Source organism: Mytilus californianus, unplaced genomic scaffold (genome assembly GCF_021869535.1).
Source record: "Mytilus californianus isolate M0D057914Y unplaced genomic scaffold, xbMytCali1.0.p SCAF_3, whole genome shotgun sequence".
Lineage (NCBI taxonomy): Eukaryota > Metazoa > Mollusca > Bivalvia > Mytilida > Mytilidae > Mytilus > Mytilus californianus.
Genome location: NW_026262679.1, coordinates 29,404,193 through 29,423,265, shown reverse-complemented (window position 1 = coordinate 29,423,265; position 19,073 = coordinate 29,404,193). Strand labels below are relative to the sequence as shown.

General features: G+C 31.9%; 1 protein-coding gene across 1 annotated transcript in view; it reads left to right on the top strand.

Annotated features, from left to right (window-relative positions):
* The window catches only part of LOC127734320 (transient receptor potential cation channel subfamily M member 2-like), a 101,648-nt gene that overhangs the window by 561 nt on the left and 82,014 nt on the right, over nt 1-19,073 (top strand). Inside the window, exons 2-5 of the mRNA XM_052244154.1 lie at nt 4,289-4,374; nt 5,201-5,433; nt 8,523-8,692; nt 10,040-10,214. Of these exons, the coding sequence (XP_052100114.1) occupies nt 4,346-4,374; nt 5,201-5,433; nt 8,523-8,692; nt 10,040-10,214 (607 nt within the window). The 5' untranslated portion in view covers nt 4,289-4,345. The remainder of the gene's footprint in view (nt 1-4,288; nt 4,375-5,200; nt 5,434-8,522; nt 8,693-10,039; nt 10,215-19,073) is intronic.

The window sequence follows — 19,073 nt, the reverse complement described above, 5'->3', positions numbered from 1 at the left end:
CTTGTACTTATGGGAAATACTTTTTAGAAGATGCTTTGTTCCAATTTTAAATTTCAACAAAACTTTGTCATATACTTTGTTCATATGAAGGATATATGAGAAACAGTGCAACTCTATCCGTTCATAGTCCCTATTTTTGAAAATCGTACTTCAAGTGGTCTGTCTTTTTATAGAATTAAAAGTAACGATTAACCCCTCTTATTTGTTAAAAATTCAGTTTTTTTTTTAATTGGTAATTTTCGTTAGTGGTCATCTTGGTGAGTAATTAACGATACAACAGCAACGTACGCATGTTGGAAAACATATACACAATGAACGCACGAAAAATGATGAGTATTTGTAAACTAGAATAATACCAATATAATTTAATATGTTTGAAATCATATGTTCAGAAAATATTTAAACTTTCGATAAGAGTGTATTTGAAATCGTTACCACAGTTCAAATTATATGAAGTGTCAAGGAAATTCAAGGATATTTGAATAACATTGATATTGAAGTTTCTCTGAAAACAACATATATTGTTGAATGATTTTAAATATCATATCCTAGATTACTGTCATAGTGATAATTGTGTGCATTAGTTAAAACTATTGATTGGAGGCAACATGTCTTTTAAAAAATGTTTTAGTTATGTACGATTTGAAAATCGGGAAGGAAAATATGCAGAGAGGTATATTTCTATTGATTTTCACTACATCGCTTTCCTGATATCAATAATATATTTTGAAAATGATGCTTTAAAATTAGTACAAACATTACTCCGTCTGTTAATACTAAGTTACTCTGATTAAAACCAAAAATTCTTTGATACAGACATTATCGAGATGATTGATTTCTTGATTGACAACGTATTTGTTACTTTTCGAGGACGTGTTTTGCATCAAACAATTGACATTCACATGGGAACTAACTGTGCTTCTCTACTTGTCGATGCAAGCATTATCATTTAACTTCACCTTCCGCTATATAGATGATGTCCTTTCACTAAATATTTCAGTTTGGTGACTGTTGAACGCATCTATCACATTGAACTTGAAATAAAGGGTACATCAGATGTAGTCTGCCTTATATCTTGACATATCGAGAAAATGACAATGACGGGTCGATTGAGAACAAAACTTTACGACGAAAAATATGATTTCAGCTTCTCGATTGTGAACTTTCCATTTCTTTATAACAACATTCAAACAGCGCCTGCGTATGGAGTATATATCTCTCGGTTGAAACGATATTCCTGAGCTTTGATTTCCTATCATCATTTCTTTTATATAAACTGGCTGCTTACAAGGATATTATTTAAGAGTTTCAAGTGGTGCATGTAAAATTATCCCTTTGACAATTTTACGGACGCCATCACGACTTGGTTGACCGTTATGGAATACTAGTATCGGTTTTAAAAAATGACGACGAATATGTTTCAATTGTCGTACTAACCACAATCTTGTTCTCTTTTTATCGAATGTAACCTACCAATTAAGACTTGTCACCGGATTTGTACTTATTTTGCCAACACGATGGGTGCAGCATGTGGAACAGGATCTGCTAACCAATTCGGAGCTTCCTGAGATCATCTCTGTGTTTTAAGGGGTTTTCGTGTAGCTTAGTCTTTATGTTGTACGTTGTGTTATTAATCAAAGCATTGTTATATAAAAAAAGAAGATGTTGTATGATTGCCAATGAGTCAAGTCTCCACAAGAGAACAAATGACACAGAAATTAACAACTATAGGTCACCGTACGGCTTTCAACAATGAGCTGATGAGTTAAGCCTTTTTCAACTGATTTTTATAGTTCGTTCTTATGTTGTACTGTTACACCACTGTCCCAGGTTAGGGAGAGGGTTGGGATCCCGCTCACATGTTTAACCCCGCCACATTCTGTATGTATGTGCCTGTCCCAAGTCAGGAGCCTGTATACGGAATTCTTCGGTGGTTGTTATTTGTTTTTTTGTTCATTTTTTTTGTACATTAATCAGGCCATTACTTTTTTCGTTTGAATTGTTTAAGATTTGTCATTTCTGGGCCTTTTATAGCTGACTATGCGGTACGGGCTTTGCACATTGTTGAAGGCTGTATTGTGACCTATATTTGTTAATGTCTGTGTCATTTGGTCTCTTGTGAAGAGTTGCCTCATTGGCAATCATACCACATCTTCTTTTTTAAAATCATACTGCATAGTCAGCTATAAAAGGCCCCAAAATGTCAAATGTAAAACAACTCAAACGAGAAAACTAACAGCCTAATTTATGTACAAAATAATGAACGAAAAACAAATATGTAACACAGCAACAAACGGCAACCACTGAATAATAGGCTCCTGACTTGGGACAGGCACATACAGAACATAAGAAACATAAGAACAAACTATAAAAATCAGTTGAAAATGGCTTTTCTCATCAGATTGATACAAAAATAGAAATACATCTAACAAAAACACAAAGTAGACGTGAACGGGTACTTATTCATTCCCAAAAACAAAAGACACTAAATGCAGATCTGAGAGTACTCGCAGATGCTGACAGTTAGTTCAAAGCCAATAACAACTTATAAAAAAATCAGGTATCTAAGACTAAAATATCAATCAGTACACATCCAACATCCAATGGCTTTAGTGTAAAGACGTCATTAACAGTCAGAGAACAAGAATGTGTCCATAGTACACGGATGACCTACTCGCACTATCATTTCTATGTTCAGTACACCGTGTAATTGGGGTCACAACTTTAATTTGGCATTAAAATTAGAAAGATCATATCATAGGACATATGTGTACTAAGTTTCAAGTTGATTGGACTACAACTTCATCAAAAGCTACCAGGACCAAAAACTTTAACATGAAGCGGGACAGATGGACGAACGGACGGACGAACGGACAAACGAACGGACGCACAGACCAAAAAACATTATGCCCTTAGATGGGACATAAAAACATGAACTTATGCACTGCCAAACTATAAGTATCGACAGATTGTAGTACTATGAAAATATATATGTGTAGTAATATTTAGTATGGTTTTTATTTATTTTTTGGCAAAATCAATAATTTCACGTCTAATAAAAACAGTATTCAAAGATTAAATTTCAGTGTTGAAATACCTTTTAGAATAAGTTTGAAATAAATTATCTACAGGTACAGCCAAACTTGCAAACCAAATCTTTGTATCTATGAAAGAATTTAGTAAAGGTTCTAAGTAATTTGTAGTAACGAAATCCTTGACTTAATAATTTACTAGTAATACATATATTACGATCATTAAAATCCAAAACGTCACTACAGACCCGAGCATAGCGAACGAATTGATTATTATGCTCTCAAACGTTTTCAAAGTTATATTCTGTTGCCAGTGATAGCTTTTATTTTTATAAGCAATGATTTCTTTATTTCAAACCAACTTAATATTTACGTTCATAAAACAAATGTAAATTGCTTGTTTCTGTAGAATAACTAATTGACGATTTCAAATACCAAATATAGAAAAACATTCCGTGAGTGACCAAACACAATATTAATTCACGAATGCGCATTGCGCATGACTAAAATATTAGTATTGGTCACGAGTTGAATATATTTCGAAATTGGATTTCTTCGATTAATTATTTATTTCATTACTTTGACATTGGGCTTTTTAATGAAAATTAAGTACAAAATATAAGGAACAATTTTTTTCTACGCATCCCCAATTCGTTATCGACAATTTCTTGACAACACCCATTGTTGTATGACGTCAGATAAGTGAAATTATCGGAATTATTTCACAAGTGAAATCATCGATTTTTTTTATTTCACTGGGAAACATATTATTTTATTGCAACCAATGTAATAATTTTGTTTTATATTTCTCTGCAGTCGTGTTCTCTAAATCACAAATGAAGTGTTATCTTCATAAGCAAAACTGTCCACTTAAACAATTGCTAGGAGCCGACCTGACCTAACACTGAGTGTTGTGGTTTTGCTCCGTTTGTAATGCACTATGTGCTTAGAAAGATTAGGAAGATTAACAACAAAGGCACTGATCCATTTGTTCGGATTTTGTCAACTGCGTTAAGGAATTAGTGTTGTACATGTCTACACGTTTTCTCTTTTTCCAATTACGAATTGATTTCAAATCTTTTTTTTGTTCAACAGATATAATGACTCTATAATGATAAAAGGGATCAATATCTGGTATGTTTTTTGGAAACAAAAACAAAATGCAATAAAAATCTTTAGACAAAATGCGTATCGTGTCTACATTAAGAAATTTTAATTCATGCGAAATACGTTGATTTATACTCTTCCTATTGTAGTATTGAATTTGTTATATTTCCTGGTCCTGACAACAGTAGAATAAATGTGCAACAGCAATGAGTGAAGAACAGTCTGACAACGGAGGGTAAGCGCAGCAAGTATGCGTCACATAAACAGAAGGAAACGTCGATAAAAAAGGCATCCTTTAAATAAACAGTAGTATACCGCTTTTCAATAGTCATAAATCGATTAAGCGAAAACAAATCTGGGTTACAAACTAAAACCGAGGGAAACACATCAACTATGAGGGAAAAAAAGAGAGATAAAACAGTATGTTTGCAAATAGTCAAGAATTCAACCCTGAATACAAACCTGGGTAATCAATGGAATATTATAGGATACATCACGAAAAGGTTGGACACTTGCATAAACAACGTAACAAGCATATTTGGTGAATAAATATACAATGTCGTTAAAAAAGCTTTCTTTCATAACATGTACCCAGAAATTAAACAAGACAATAATTTGCAGTTGTTTTACGCCCCGCCTAGGGCCATTATGGTTTTCGGACTGTGCGTCCGTTCGTCCGTCTGTCCCACTTCAGGTTAAAGTTTTTGGTCAAGGTAGTTCTTGATAAAGTTGTAGTCCAATCAACTTGAAACTTAGTACACATGTTTTCTATGATATGATCTTTCTAATTTTAATGCCAAATTAGAGTTTTGACCCTAATTTCACGGTCCATTGAACATAGAAAATGATAGTGCATTTGGGGCATCCGTGTACTATGGACACATTCTTGTTAGTATTGTATCTGATTAATGTTTAGTTTCATTATAGATGTTACCATTTGTAATTGTTTGCAAAATGTTTATGAACAGGCATTTATTTATCAAATTGTTTATAACAACTGTTGTCACATATCACGCTTCAACCTACAGAATTCAAACTGAAATAGTACACCTTAATTGTAGGAGCAGAAACATTGAAATACATGTAAAAGAATCGTGCATAAATGATGAAGATTTAAATGAGATTTATAGTACGATAAGGCGATCAATATACGTACCTGCTGATGATGAACACGACAATGGCTTACCAGGTCTCGTATTAGCAGTAATCGGTGACTCGGAGAGTTATGTTCCTAAGCCATGGAATACAACAGCTTTAACATCTGGACTGTTGCAATCTACCCAAGGAGTTAAAAGTAAGGAAGCTTAGTGTTATAGATTAATACATTATCCATAATTCCATATTATTTCAGTTTCGGAAATGTATATTTTACATTTAATATAAGAAAACATTTCTCCGGAGTTTTGCAATGTTGTATATGTAGATAGAACCAATACATCATCGAACGAAACAGGATTTTAAAAATACGTATGTAAATAATGTTTATATAAAGAGGTGTAGTTTGTTTGTCAATGAGACAAGTAACCATTTAAGATGGGCATTTACCAATGTACAAAACCCATACCGTATTGTATGATGTAAACAAAGACAATTATGCCTGTTCGGTGTGAGCCAAAGCTCCGTGTTGAAGGCCGTACTTTTACCTATAATGGTTTAATTTTACATATTGTAACTTGGATGGAGTCATTTGATTAGCAATAATAACGCACAAAACTAACAAAAGGACAACAAAAACCCATACTCGCTGAAGGTTAGTCAGAATTTTTACAAATCTAACAGATTTACCATTCCATGTATTTGATGCAAACGCCACGTATGATGCTTATAAAGACAAAACGAGCGTCTGATGTTCCAAATTATAAGGCTGGTATGGTTGAAGAGTTTTTACAACCATCCAGTCTGTGGTGGAACTTTCTTATCCGACGGTACCACTAGCTCAGTAATCAGCACTTTTGTGTTGACATGACCTATCATTGATATGTAAACTTTTTGTAAATTTAATAAAATGTTGAATAAATCAAAACGCTTTGAACCCAGGCATAGATTGCCAAAGCTGTAATTTACACAACTTTTCAAAATTTTCGGTTTTAATGATCTTCAACTTCGTATTTGATATAGGCTTCAAACTGTTTCATTCGATCGCCACGAATGGGATGAGACTTATATAGAAGAAACGCGCGGCTGATGTGCCAAATTATAAGCCTGTTATCTTATATATTTTTCAAAGTTGATAAGTATGTCATGTTTTTCAAGATTGATTTATCAAAGTCAGTACCTATAAAATAGGTTAAGCTTAAAAACGACGTCATAAAACGTCTGAAAAAGTCTAATTTATCCCTCACCTTTTTTATCACGTGTCTTACATAAAGCTGGAACGGGGACTAAATTATTTCCCCCCATTACTTCAATGCAATTTTATCCAAATTGACGGGCAGATTTTTTATTCCCTATATAATACTGCATATTTTCAGTTACTTTCTCATACTAGTAGCCCCCTTCATGGTTTCTTGGAGAACTCTTGGAGGGTCATGACCGGCATTAAAGAGAGCAATACTGTTTTGAGTTTAATAGGGTCATTTTATTAACTTCCTGGCTAAAATCGAAAATAAAATTTGGACCATTTAATCAGACAATCATCCACCCTATACATTTCAGAATCACTTAAAATTGAGCAGAAGTTGAAAGTTTAATGAATACCCTTTAGATATACTACAAATTGAAGCATCGTTACATAATTTCCGTCTCGGTACAATATCCCATTTAAAATATGGTAGATTTATTAAGGGACTTCATTCGTGGGTACTGGATTGGTATCCTGTAACTGGTTTCCTATTCCTGACAGGAACGGGGACCCAATTATTTCCCCCATTACTTCAATGCCATTTTATCCAAATTGACGGGCAGATTTTTTATTCCCTATATAAGACTGCAAAATTTCAGTTACTTTCTCATACTAGTAGCCCCCTTCATGGTTTCTTGGAGGGTCATGACCGGCATACCCTTTAGATAAACTACAAATTGAAGCATCTTTACATAATTTCCGTCTCGGTACAATATCCAATTTAAAAGACGGTAGGTTTATTAAGGGGCTTCATTCGTGGGTACTGGACTGGTATCCTGTAACTGGGATCCTATTCCAGCTCATTTATAAATACAGACAGCTACAGTTGAAGGTTTAGAAGTATAAAAAACGACCTAACCAGAAGCATTTTTTTATTTGCTATAATAATTCATTTACAAATAGTTTGATGATTGTTTACAAATATCTTTTATACGAAGCTGTGGTACGTTTTGACGAACAAATATACACATAATAATTTTGTCTGATAAAATATGCCACTTATGACAATTTTTTTGCTTTATCAGAACACCACAATTGACAAATGTTGAGCTGATAATAGTGATTAGGAGACAATGTAGGCATATTGTATAACTTGATATCAATTTAAATGGCTTTAAATTCGAATATTTGCATGACATTGGGAACCAAAAAATGGCTACGTAATAATTAGGCTGATTCTCTACCTTACAACATACTGGTGTCTTACTCACATTTGTTTGGCATGCCACAAAACCAGGTTCAACCCACCATTTTTTTCTTAAAATGTCCTGTTTTAAGTCAGGAAAATGGCCATTGTTATATTATAGTTCGTTTCTGTGTGTGTTACATTTTAATGTTGTGTTTTTGTTGTGTCGTTGTTCTCCTCTTATATTTGATGCGTTTCCCTCAGTTTTAGTTTGTAACCCGGATTTGTTTTTATCTCTATCGATTTATGAGTTTCGAACAGCGGTATACTACTGTTGCCTTTATTTGTTAGAACCAAACAGCCCGATTTTATCATATTTAAATAACAATTGAATACGACCTATTTTCCTTCTTAAGGAGTATACTGGTATCCATATTGATTTGTTGCAATTCAGAACATTGATGAGAAGTAAATAGAAAATCATGTGTTATACTTACAAACTTTGGTGCTTTATTATCGAAATTGATAACAAGTTTGTTAGAAGGCAAAATACCATTTACAATTTCCATATTCATATAAACCCAGTATTAACTTCAAACAATTAAGGATTGAACATCGCCAATCGATGACTTTCGTTCAGCTTCTTTGCCGTGAAGCAGTTCCGCTTCCAGACAAAATAATCTAATTCCAACTATATGAAATGAGTTCCTGAAAAGTCCAATACGGTACCAATCGCGTTCTCGAATAAATATGACTAAGCAAAACACACAACTCAACTTTCGAAATTGTTCGTGATTATTATGTGGTTCGAGTGCATCTTTTATGGCTTATTATAAGCTAAACTGTATGTAATTCACCTATCCAAATATTGGGAAATAAGAAAACAAGTAATCAAAAATTTAAGATTTGTTTTTAGAGTGTTGGGTTATTTACCGCGGTAACAACGATGGTATAAGCGCACTAATATACAAGACATTTAGAGAAACCACAGACACTCATGCTGCAAAAACACACAAAGAACAATCATCCGGAAAGACAAAAGAAAACATATTGATTGCAATCAGGCCATGGACAAAAACGAATGCGGTATATATCATATAATAGTTTGATAAAAATTTACTTCAGGCTCCAACTTATCTCGACAAAAAAAGGAAAACAATTCTTCTTTTGGATATGATGAATTCGTAACACAGTTTTGATAACATTTTCCTGCGAGTTTGAACATTTCATATTTTACCGGCAAATCCTTTTAATTGTTTTAATATAATGTAAAATAGATCTAATCTTAGTTTATGACAGTACATTTGCCGACTTAAAAATTAATTAAGAACTTGACATTTCTCATTCCTAGTTGATATTTCTCAGTTCTTAGTTGACATTTCTCAGTTCCAAGTTGACATTTGTGATATGCAACTTGATATTTTTCCCTTTATTTAGCCAAGGCGTTGTTCTTTGGATTGAGAAATAACAAGTCGGAACTGAGCAATGTCAAATTTGAAGTGGGAAATGGGAAGCTAGAAATTATAAATTATTACAACATCATGCCCCAACCGGTTTGAGTTGTATATTACGACACAACAGATGTTCAAATAAGTAGGAATAAATCATCATGGGGCTTCAGAAATCTGATGTTAAAACATTGGTAGATAGATGAATTGCCTACGAAAGTGCACTACCAGAGAAGTGAAGACAATTGTTTTGATAAAACATCCTCATTTGTTTTATTCTTTTTGCAATACCATTGTCTGATTTTTCGAATAACTAACAGTAAAGAGTGATAAAGGAAAAAAGTACATTAATTTGAAACATAATTCTTATTTAGAAAACAGTACTCTTAAATTGAAAAAAAACAAAACGCCAGAAGATGTCAAGGAGACAATAAAACATAAGTCGAAGTAAAAAGACAATACCGTGGTCAAAGCATAAACGATAAAAAAAAACAGTAAAAAAAATACTATACAGTTTTGGTTGCGGACATTTTACATTTATTTAATAATTTACAGTGATCATGCCATTTTATGTGTATTTCAAAAGAATTGTATGTCCATTTTCATTAAAAGTAAACTAAAAAAGGTTTCAATCATGACCTCAATTCCAATAAATAGCAGAATCGAAGAATTATTAAATAACGAAAAAGGTTAACTATTGCTGATTGCTTTAAAATGAATGGCTGACCGAAATTATCTTATGGTCGCAACTAAGGCTACCCTTAATTGCACATCTATATATTGACCCCTATTTTCACTTGGATACTGATTTCCAAAATTTGACGAGCAAAGTCGGTCTCAACCCAAGTCATAATGTATCTTTTGTACTTCATTTGAGTCTTAAAAACGACTGCGTATTCAGTTATTGTATGTTTTGTAAAAATAGATTTATCGCTATGTTAATGAACAATATGTATTAAAACCAATTTATCGTTTACTAAAATAGAAAGACGTCAATAAAGTAAACGGGCCTGATTTGTATCTTACTCTGAAACCAGTCTCCAGAGATGTTCAGGAACAGAGAAATTACAGATGGTTCAACCTATATCTGTCTCATTTTTTAAAGAAACTTTCAGCAGAGTATACCCCATTAATGTTAAAGGAGAAACACAAAAGAGAAGGTACGATTTATTAAAGGGTGACATGAAACAATTCAATTATAATCAAATATATTAAGTGAATAACAGTTAACTAGTAAATTAGAAAGTACACTCGGTTCCTTTAATGTACTAAGAAGATGTTTTGTTAATATTTGTTTTATTACAGTATTGTGTAAAACAATTATAAATAATTATCCGACAATTCTCACTAATTCATATATACGTTTTTATGCAAATTCTGGAAAAACTTGTAAGGCTCTTCACTTCAATAACTTTATCTTAAGTCAAATGAAGAGGTTATATTTGTTCATTGCTTTATGCTAATGTTTGAGATTGCAAGGAAAATGTTTGAATTGCTGGAAAATCAGATAATTTTGTTAAAAAAAATAAAAAAATAAAAAAATCCCGAAAGACATTTGAACTTTTAAAAAAATGAGATTACCAAGTTTAACATATTTTCTTAAAAAGACTTTAAAACCTAAAAATTTTCATTCGCCGCATGCCCTAACTGATTATGTAACAAATCAAAAGTTTACAAAGAAAACGTACAAGGTCACCAGGTTAACTTAAGTGGATCGGGCCGGACTTCTAGTTACTTTCATGCTACGTTAAAATTAAACTAATCCTTATTGAGAAAAAGTAAACTAAATTAACTGATTCTTATAGTTTGTTCTTATGTTGCACTGTTACACCACTGTCCCGTGTTAGGGGAGGGTGTGTGCCTTCACAATAGTTCGCACATTGTTGTCAATATAATGGAATTTTATGCAACTTTCATACAAGTGAGAGGTTTAACTAGCTATAAAACAAGGTTTTATCTACCATTTTCTACATAAGGAAATGCCTGTACCAAGTCACGAATATGTCAGTTGTTTTACATTCGTTTGATGTGTTTGAGCTTTTGATTTTGCCATTTGATAAGGGACTTTCCGATTTGAATTTTTCTTAGAGTTCGATATTTTTTTTATTTTACTTTTTAACCCCGCGCCGGATTCTGTATGTACCTGTCTCAAGTCAGGAGCCTGTTATTCAGTGGTTGTCGTTTGTTTTTGTATATCATATTTGTTTTTCGTTTACTATTTTGTGCATAAATCAGGCCGTTAGTTTTCTCGTTTGAATTTTTTTACATTTGTAATTTTTGGGACTTTTATATCTTATTATGCGGTATGGGTTTTACTTTTTGTTGAAGGCCGTACGGTGACATAGAGTTGTTAATTTCTGTCTCATTTGGTCGATTGCAATCATATCATATCTTCTTATTTTCATATTTGAAATAAATCTTGTTCTTCCCCTTAAATTTGACAAAAGAATAGTCACTATCATGCAGCCACATTTCAGCAAAGTCTGATGCTCATGCAAAATTTCACTGACCTTACCATGCTTACAGTTTCCTGGTAGAACGAATTTTTTTCATGAAAAATAAGAAGAATCTACGAAACTCAACCACCACGTGCACTATCTTAAAATAAAAAATTAAAATCAAGTTAGTGCCATTTAGAACACTTTCTTCAATAAATCAATATAACTTGCAGCCTCTTTAATATTTTAACTAGCATGACAGGTAGCGCATGTCCTGTGATATCAAATGCAAAATATATATCACATATTGCGAATGGTATTTACAATGACAGATCCTTAATTGTTAAATTGGCGTCATCTTCTTTAACATGCAGTTTAGTTTTCAAACAATACTCACTGTACATTAATACAAATGTACATGCATCTGTTCAATGTGGAATCTTGTGGCAAAAACATTACATACCTTGCAAATACTGCAGACTAGATCTCTGCAATATTTGACCTATAATCCGTAAAGATGCAAGCAGTTCACAAGAAAACGGTCTGGAAAATAGTAGTTATAAAAATAAACCCAAATCAAAACAAACTTACCATATAATGTTATCGTTTCAATTTAAATACAGCAGACGACGAGAACAGCTGGCTTAAATTGATTAGTTTAAAATATTGCTACTGTATGGGAAAACATTCATAGCGTACCAACCTCTAAGGATTTTGCGACTTGCTTTCCACCTCAAAGGGACGACGTGTCAATTACTCGTAAATAAATGAAGCTTGATCAAAGACGTTCAAGTTCAAATACCTACAAAATCGATTGGTATTTAGAAATCAGAACACCTTAATTAAGTTACTAGGCAAACCAAACAATCCTTATTTTGTTGTAAAGATTTAGTGCAAATTATCGTGGAAATCGCAAAAATAATTATACACATTACAAGCGCTGTTGCCACGATGTCTCAGATGAAGTGGTTTGAATTCCGCTAAGGGCAGAGTATATATAAATATAAACAAGTCTAAATTGAAAACAACGTTCAAACCTATGATTGCGTTGGATTAAAACCGCAATTTTTATACGTGTGCATGCAAAACAAATGTCTTGGTAGAGGGGTATAAATACAGCACAAACAACATTTACCAAAAGACCAAAAAAGTGAAAAAGTATATTTTAACAAAACGCATTTGAGTAGCAGGTCGAACAACGGATGTTCTTAAAACCTGTTGACTGCCATTGGCGATTGCAAAATAAACTGATCACCAGATGTAACAAAATTGATCTTAACTATTAATTTAATACCAAACAGAAAACAATTAACTTGCGGAAAAGATGGTATACCGCAAACAAAAGGTGCAAAAATTAGTACACCATATCCGGATTTCGACAATTAATGACTCTTCAGTAATGTTAGGAATCGAAACGGTATTTGGAAGGCCATATAATGTACCTCAATTTAGGATAGACTCTTGAATTTTGAAGAGTCGTAATAGGATGAACGGAGCATATAAACCCGAAGGCAAATATAATACAAGCCTAAACGAAAAAATATAAACAAGTCTAAATTGAAAACAACGTTCAAACCTATGATTGCGTTTCATAAAAACCGCAATTTTTATACGTGTGCATGCAAAACAAATGTCTTGGTAGAGGGGTATAAATACAGCACAAACAACATTTACCAAAAGACCAAAAAAGTGAAAAAGTATATTTTAACAAAACGCATTTGAGTAGCAGGTCGAACAACGGATGTCCTTAAACCCTGCTGACTGCCATTGGCGATTGCCAAATAAACGGATCACCAGATGTAACAAAATTGATCTTAACTATTAATTTAGTACCAAACAGATAACAATAAACTTGCGGAAAAGATGGTATACCGCAAACAAAAGGTGCAAACATTAGTACACCATATCCAGGCCTGGGGTAATAGTAATTTGTGATTGTAATGCATTGTAATATTACATTTTTTTGGTGTAATGCAAAGTAATTTGTAATGCACATTTTCTGCATTACAATTACATGTAATGTGATGATTACTTTAGTTAAAAATCAATGTAATGCCTCCATTACTGTACATTACTTTTCATTACAAATTGGTAAAATACATAAAATTGAAGAATATAGTAAAATAAAAATAAAATATTAACAAAAACAAAATAAAGTATTGAATAAAATTATTGTCACAGTTAATTACTGTATTGCATCATTATAGATAGTTTGCCCTTAATTCTTGTCTTCAAGGATCCATAACTAAATCCTCTAGGCCAACTGTTTTGTTATTTCACCTAATTAATATCAAAATGTTTTTATTGCAATCAAATCTTCTAAACTTATGTTTGTCCTCACAGAGCCCTTATGCATTTAACAAGATAATCCTTTAATGACACATTTATTGTATCCCTTTGAAATCCCTTTATGAAGTCCTAATGATTAAGTGATCAATGTTAGAAACAAAATTATATGATAATTTCTTTATTTTTCAAACGTTTGAAACACTTAAGATGATAAAGTGCAATGGACATGTTAATTGACCAGTATTTAAAGTCTATGTCACAAACACTATATATATATATATATATATGTACATAAACCTCGGTAATATTTATCAATTTCTTATAAAAATCTGTTTTTGAAATATTTTTAGTTTTTATATTAAAAAAGTAATGTGTAATGTAATGCATTACACAGGCAAAGTAATTGTAATGTAATGCATTACACGTGAGAAAAAATGTATTGGTAATTGTAATTGTAATGGAAGAATCACAAAGTAGTTGTTATGTAATGCATTACATTGCAATGTAATGGCCCCAGGCCTGACCATATCCGGTTTCGACAATTAATGTCTCTTCAGTGATGTTAGGAATCGAAACGTTATTTGGAAGGCCATATAATTTACCTCAATTTAGGATAGACTCTTGAATGTTGAAGAGTCGTAATAGGATGAACTGATCATATAAACCCGAAGGCAAATATAATACAAGCCCAAACGAAAAAAATATAAACAAGTCTAAATTGAAAACAACCTTCAAACCTATGATTGCGTTGGATAAAAACCGCAATTTTTATACGTGGTCATGCAAAACAAATTTCTTGGTAGAGGGGTCTTAATACAGCACAAACAACACTTTCCAAAAGACCAAAAAAGTGAAAAAGTATATTTTGACAAAACGCATTAGACTAGCAGGTCGAACAACGGGTGTTGTTCAACACTGCTGACTTACATTGGCGATTGCCAAATAAACTGATCACCAGATGAAACAAAATGGATCTTAAGCATATATATATATATATATATATATATATATAAGTGCCTAAGAATGTAACTTTAACACACTAATGAGTGTTATAAAACTAGTTGTTATATTTTATATTATTCACGCAATATTTCACTTAACAAATTAGCTTCACCAGGCGTGTGCATCTCTCAAGGTGAAATCGGATGCAGGACAAAAAAATATTTTTGTAGCTTGAACTACACAAAATTTGAGTAAAAGTTTAACAAAATTTATTGATGTTCTATAAAAAATATATGTTTGTAAATTGTCTAGAAAAATATTTTTGCCGCTTATTGTTAGCATGAACTACACAAAATTTGAGTAAAAGTTTAACAAAATGTATTGATGTTCTATAAAAAATATATGTTTGTAAAGGTAAACGGACAGAAAGTCACAGGACAAAAAGTCACAGGACATAAAGTCACAAATTTGATAGGACAAAATGTCACAGGACAAAAAGTCACAAATAATATGTTGACAATTGTTTGTATATATAAGAGAAAGATCTTGAAATATTTTCTTTTTATTACATATATTCATTTTTAAGTTTAGGAATATGTTCATAAGCCTTGATAAATGAAAATTTATTAAATTTTAATCATGCAAAGGATATATTTCTTGGCACAATGAAGCCATTTAAGTACCAAGCCACTTTGACATTTTGTTTTCATAACAATAATTTATCATTATTGATATTTATTGAATAACTTTTAATTACAAAGTTGCTTTATATACAATAGTTCAAGAAAAACAAAAATTAAATTTTTAAATTAGTATTTTCTTATTTAAAGAACAAAACTGAATTGTGACTTTTTGTCCTGTGACTTTTTGTCCGTGACTTTTTGTCTGTGACTTTCTGTCCTGTGACTTTCTGTCCTACATTCGTTTGTAAATTGTCTAGAATAATATTTTTGCAACTTATTGTACATAGCAATTCTTAAATCAAAACAAATAGTTGTTTTAGTTAAATAGAATGAAGTTCAGGATTTATTCCTTTGGTTTTGGGTAGAACTTTTATTTATTCCTTTGGTTTTGGTTTTGGGTAGAACTGTTATCTCAACAGTTCTACCCAAAACCAAAGGAATAAATCCTGAACTTCATTCTATTTAACTAAAACAACTATTTGTTTTGATTTAAGAATTGCTTTGTACAATAAGCGGCAAAAATATTTTTCTAGACAATTTACAAACATATATTTTTTATAGAACATCAATAAATTTTGTTACACTTTTACTGAAATTTTGTGCAGTTCAAGCTAACAATAAGCGGCAAAAATCTTTTTCCAGACAATTTACAAACATATATTTTTTATAGAACATCAATAAATTTTTTTACACTTTTACTGAAATTTTGTGCAGTTCAAGCTAACAATAAGCGGCAAAAATCTTTTTCCAGACAATTTACAAACATATATATTTTTTATAGAACATCAATAAATTTTGTTAAACTTTTACTCAAATTTTGTGTAGTTCAAGCTACAAAAATATTTTTTTGTCATGCATCCGATTTCACCTTGAGAGATGCACACGCCTGATGAAGCTTATTTGTTTAGCGAAATATTGCGTGAATAATATAAAATATAACAACTAATTTTACAACACTCATTAGTGTGTTAAAGTTACATTCTTAGGCACTTATGTAATTTAATGTAGTAACTGCATCAGTTTATTTACAAACTGATCCACGCCTAGATGGCCCGAGAACACAGTTATTTCGTAGTGCATTTCTTTTAGACAATAAATTCAAATTAAAAAAATCGCACCTGCTCTATCTTAAAAAGATGTTTACAGTGTAGTGTACTACTATTGATACAAATAATATCAAAATTATAGAAACTTCTACCAGCTCTAACTCAAAATATTGGCAATTCTGTGTTAAGGGGGGATAAAATTCAGTTTGACAGCTTCAGACATTCTAATTTTTGACCTTTTTTAACTGGACCAAATCACTACTTAACATAAAGATTCAGCACCCAAATTTTTTTAACATGTAATTTCATCCCCTTACTTAATATTTCATGCATAAAATATCATGAAATAAATTGGGAAAGTGTATCAAAAAAAAATGCAAGTTATACACTGTTCACACTAGGGACTATATTCGTAGACAACGAAAACCAAAGGACGATATCTGTGTCCTTGGACCTAATAGGATAGAAAGACTTGACCAATTTTAATAAAACTTTGCATGACCAAAGCTTAGGCAATTATAAAATAGTTGGCCAAGTTTCATGGCCATAGGATATATATTATAGAAACTAGGGCCATTTTAATATTGAAATTTGGATGTTTATTTTTGACGTTTAAATCAAATATTTTCAACTGTCAAGATTTTGGCCTAAAAAATTTAAATATTGCAAAAATTTGCTTTTTAAATACTCTTGAATTTAATATAATAAATATTAAAAGCAACGGAACACTCATTTGATTTATCAGATTTATTACAGTTATTCAAAAGTCAAATTTATATGAGCCTGTGCCTTAAAATAGAGATTTTCGAATTAAGGGAAGCCTTACATAAACATGCATTTTTTTCAACCAATTTGAAGTTTTTGAAGTTTTTAACCATACATTATTCTTCCATATATATTAAATGAACTTTAAATGTAAAGAAAAGTTACAAAAAGCATACCACATGAGTATAAAATGGTCTTAGGCCATGTAAGACTGAGAATTATTTAGAGTCGATTTAGGCCGTAGCCCATATTTACATATAAAAATGCACACAGAGGCTATAAGAAATTGAAATTTGTTACTTTTTGCTCATTTCCATGCTAAGATGTCATGATACAAGAAGTCTAATTGCAAAAGGACTCTCGAATTCAACTTTTTTTTGCAGACAGTATGGTCTGATGACCAGTTTTTCACTTTTCAATGGAAAACTTGCATGTAGTTTTAGTCTCATTTGGCATATATTTGAACCACTTACTATCCTAAAGAAGAAACTTATGGTAGCATATGAAATGAATAGGGTGTACTGATCATTGTAAAGTGGTTTTTTTACAGATTTAGTGAAATATTTGTGATGGACTACAGATTTTAAGTACAAAGCTCTTCGCATTTCACATACACCAAACAGGCCGTTTAACCAGGGACATAAATACAAATATTCTGCTCATTTTTTCTGTGATAATCTACTTTTCTCTAGATTCACAAATGGTTAATTAAATTTGATTTAAGCATAGAAACACAAATATCAGGAACATAAAAAGCTGTCAGATAGAAAGTCAGCATGGCTCTTAGGCATAAAATGGAAACTGCTTTAAAATGCTTATTTTAGCCGTATAATGCCAAAATGGGACATTTAAACAGAATTTCTGTCAAAAAAAGATGTAAATGCTTTACTTTTATTGAGTTTGACAAATTGAAACCAGCAAACCATTCAGGAAAGTTGCCAAAGTACAGAATCTACATTTACGGGATTCATCTCTTAGGCCCGAGAACACAGTTATTTCGTAGTGCATTTCTTTTAGACAATAAATTCAAATTAAAAAAATCGCACCTGCTCTATCTTAAAAAGATTTTTACAGCGTAGTGTACTAATATTGATACAAATAATATCAAAATTATAGAAACTTCTACCGGTTCTAACTCAAAATATTGACAATTCTGTGTTAAGGGGGGCTAAAATTCAGTTTGACAGCTTCAGACATTCTAATTTTTGACCTTTTTTAACTGGACCAAATCACTACTTAACATAAAGATTCAGCACCCAAATTTTTTTACCATGTAATTTCATCCCCTTACTTAATATTTCATGCATAACATATCAAGAAATAAATTGAGAAAGTGTATAAAAAAAATGCAAGTTATACACTGTTCACACTAGGGACTATATTAGACAACGAAAACCAAAGGACCAAAGGACGATAACTGTGTCCTTGGACCAGATAGATTGAATGTTGATTGTTGCTACTTTTAGACACAATATATATATATATATATATATATATATATATATGTATAATAATCCAGGTAGACCAATTATTTCTGCCAATGACCACCCCACAGTGAAAATATCAGCATTTATTGACTTTCATTTAAGACCATATATAGAAAATATACCAACAACACACTATCTTAAGAAAATAGAATCCTTGAACCCTTGCCAACCTGATACAATCCTTGTTTAGCGTAATGTTACCTCTCCCTATACTAACACTCCCCATGACGATGGTATTGAAGCCTGTAGGGAAGTCTGGAACTCTCGCAACACCTTACACCCACCAACTGAATGTCTAGTCCAGTTTCTAACTTTGGTATTGAAATGCATTAACTTCACATTCAATGGTGAACACTTTCTCCAGATAAA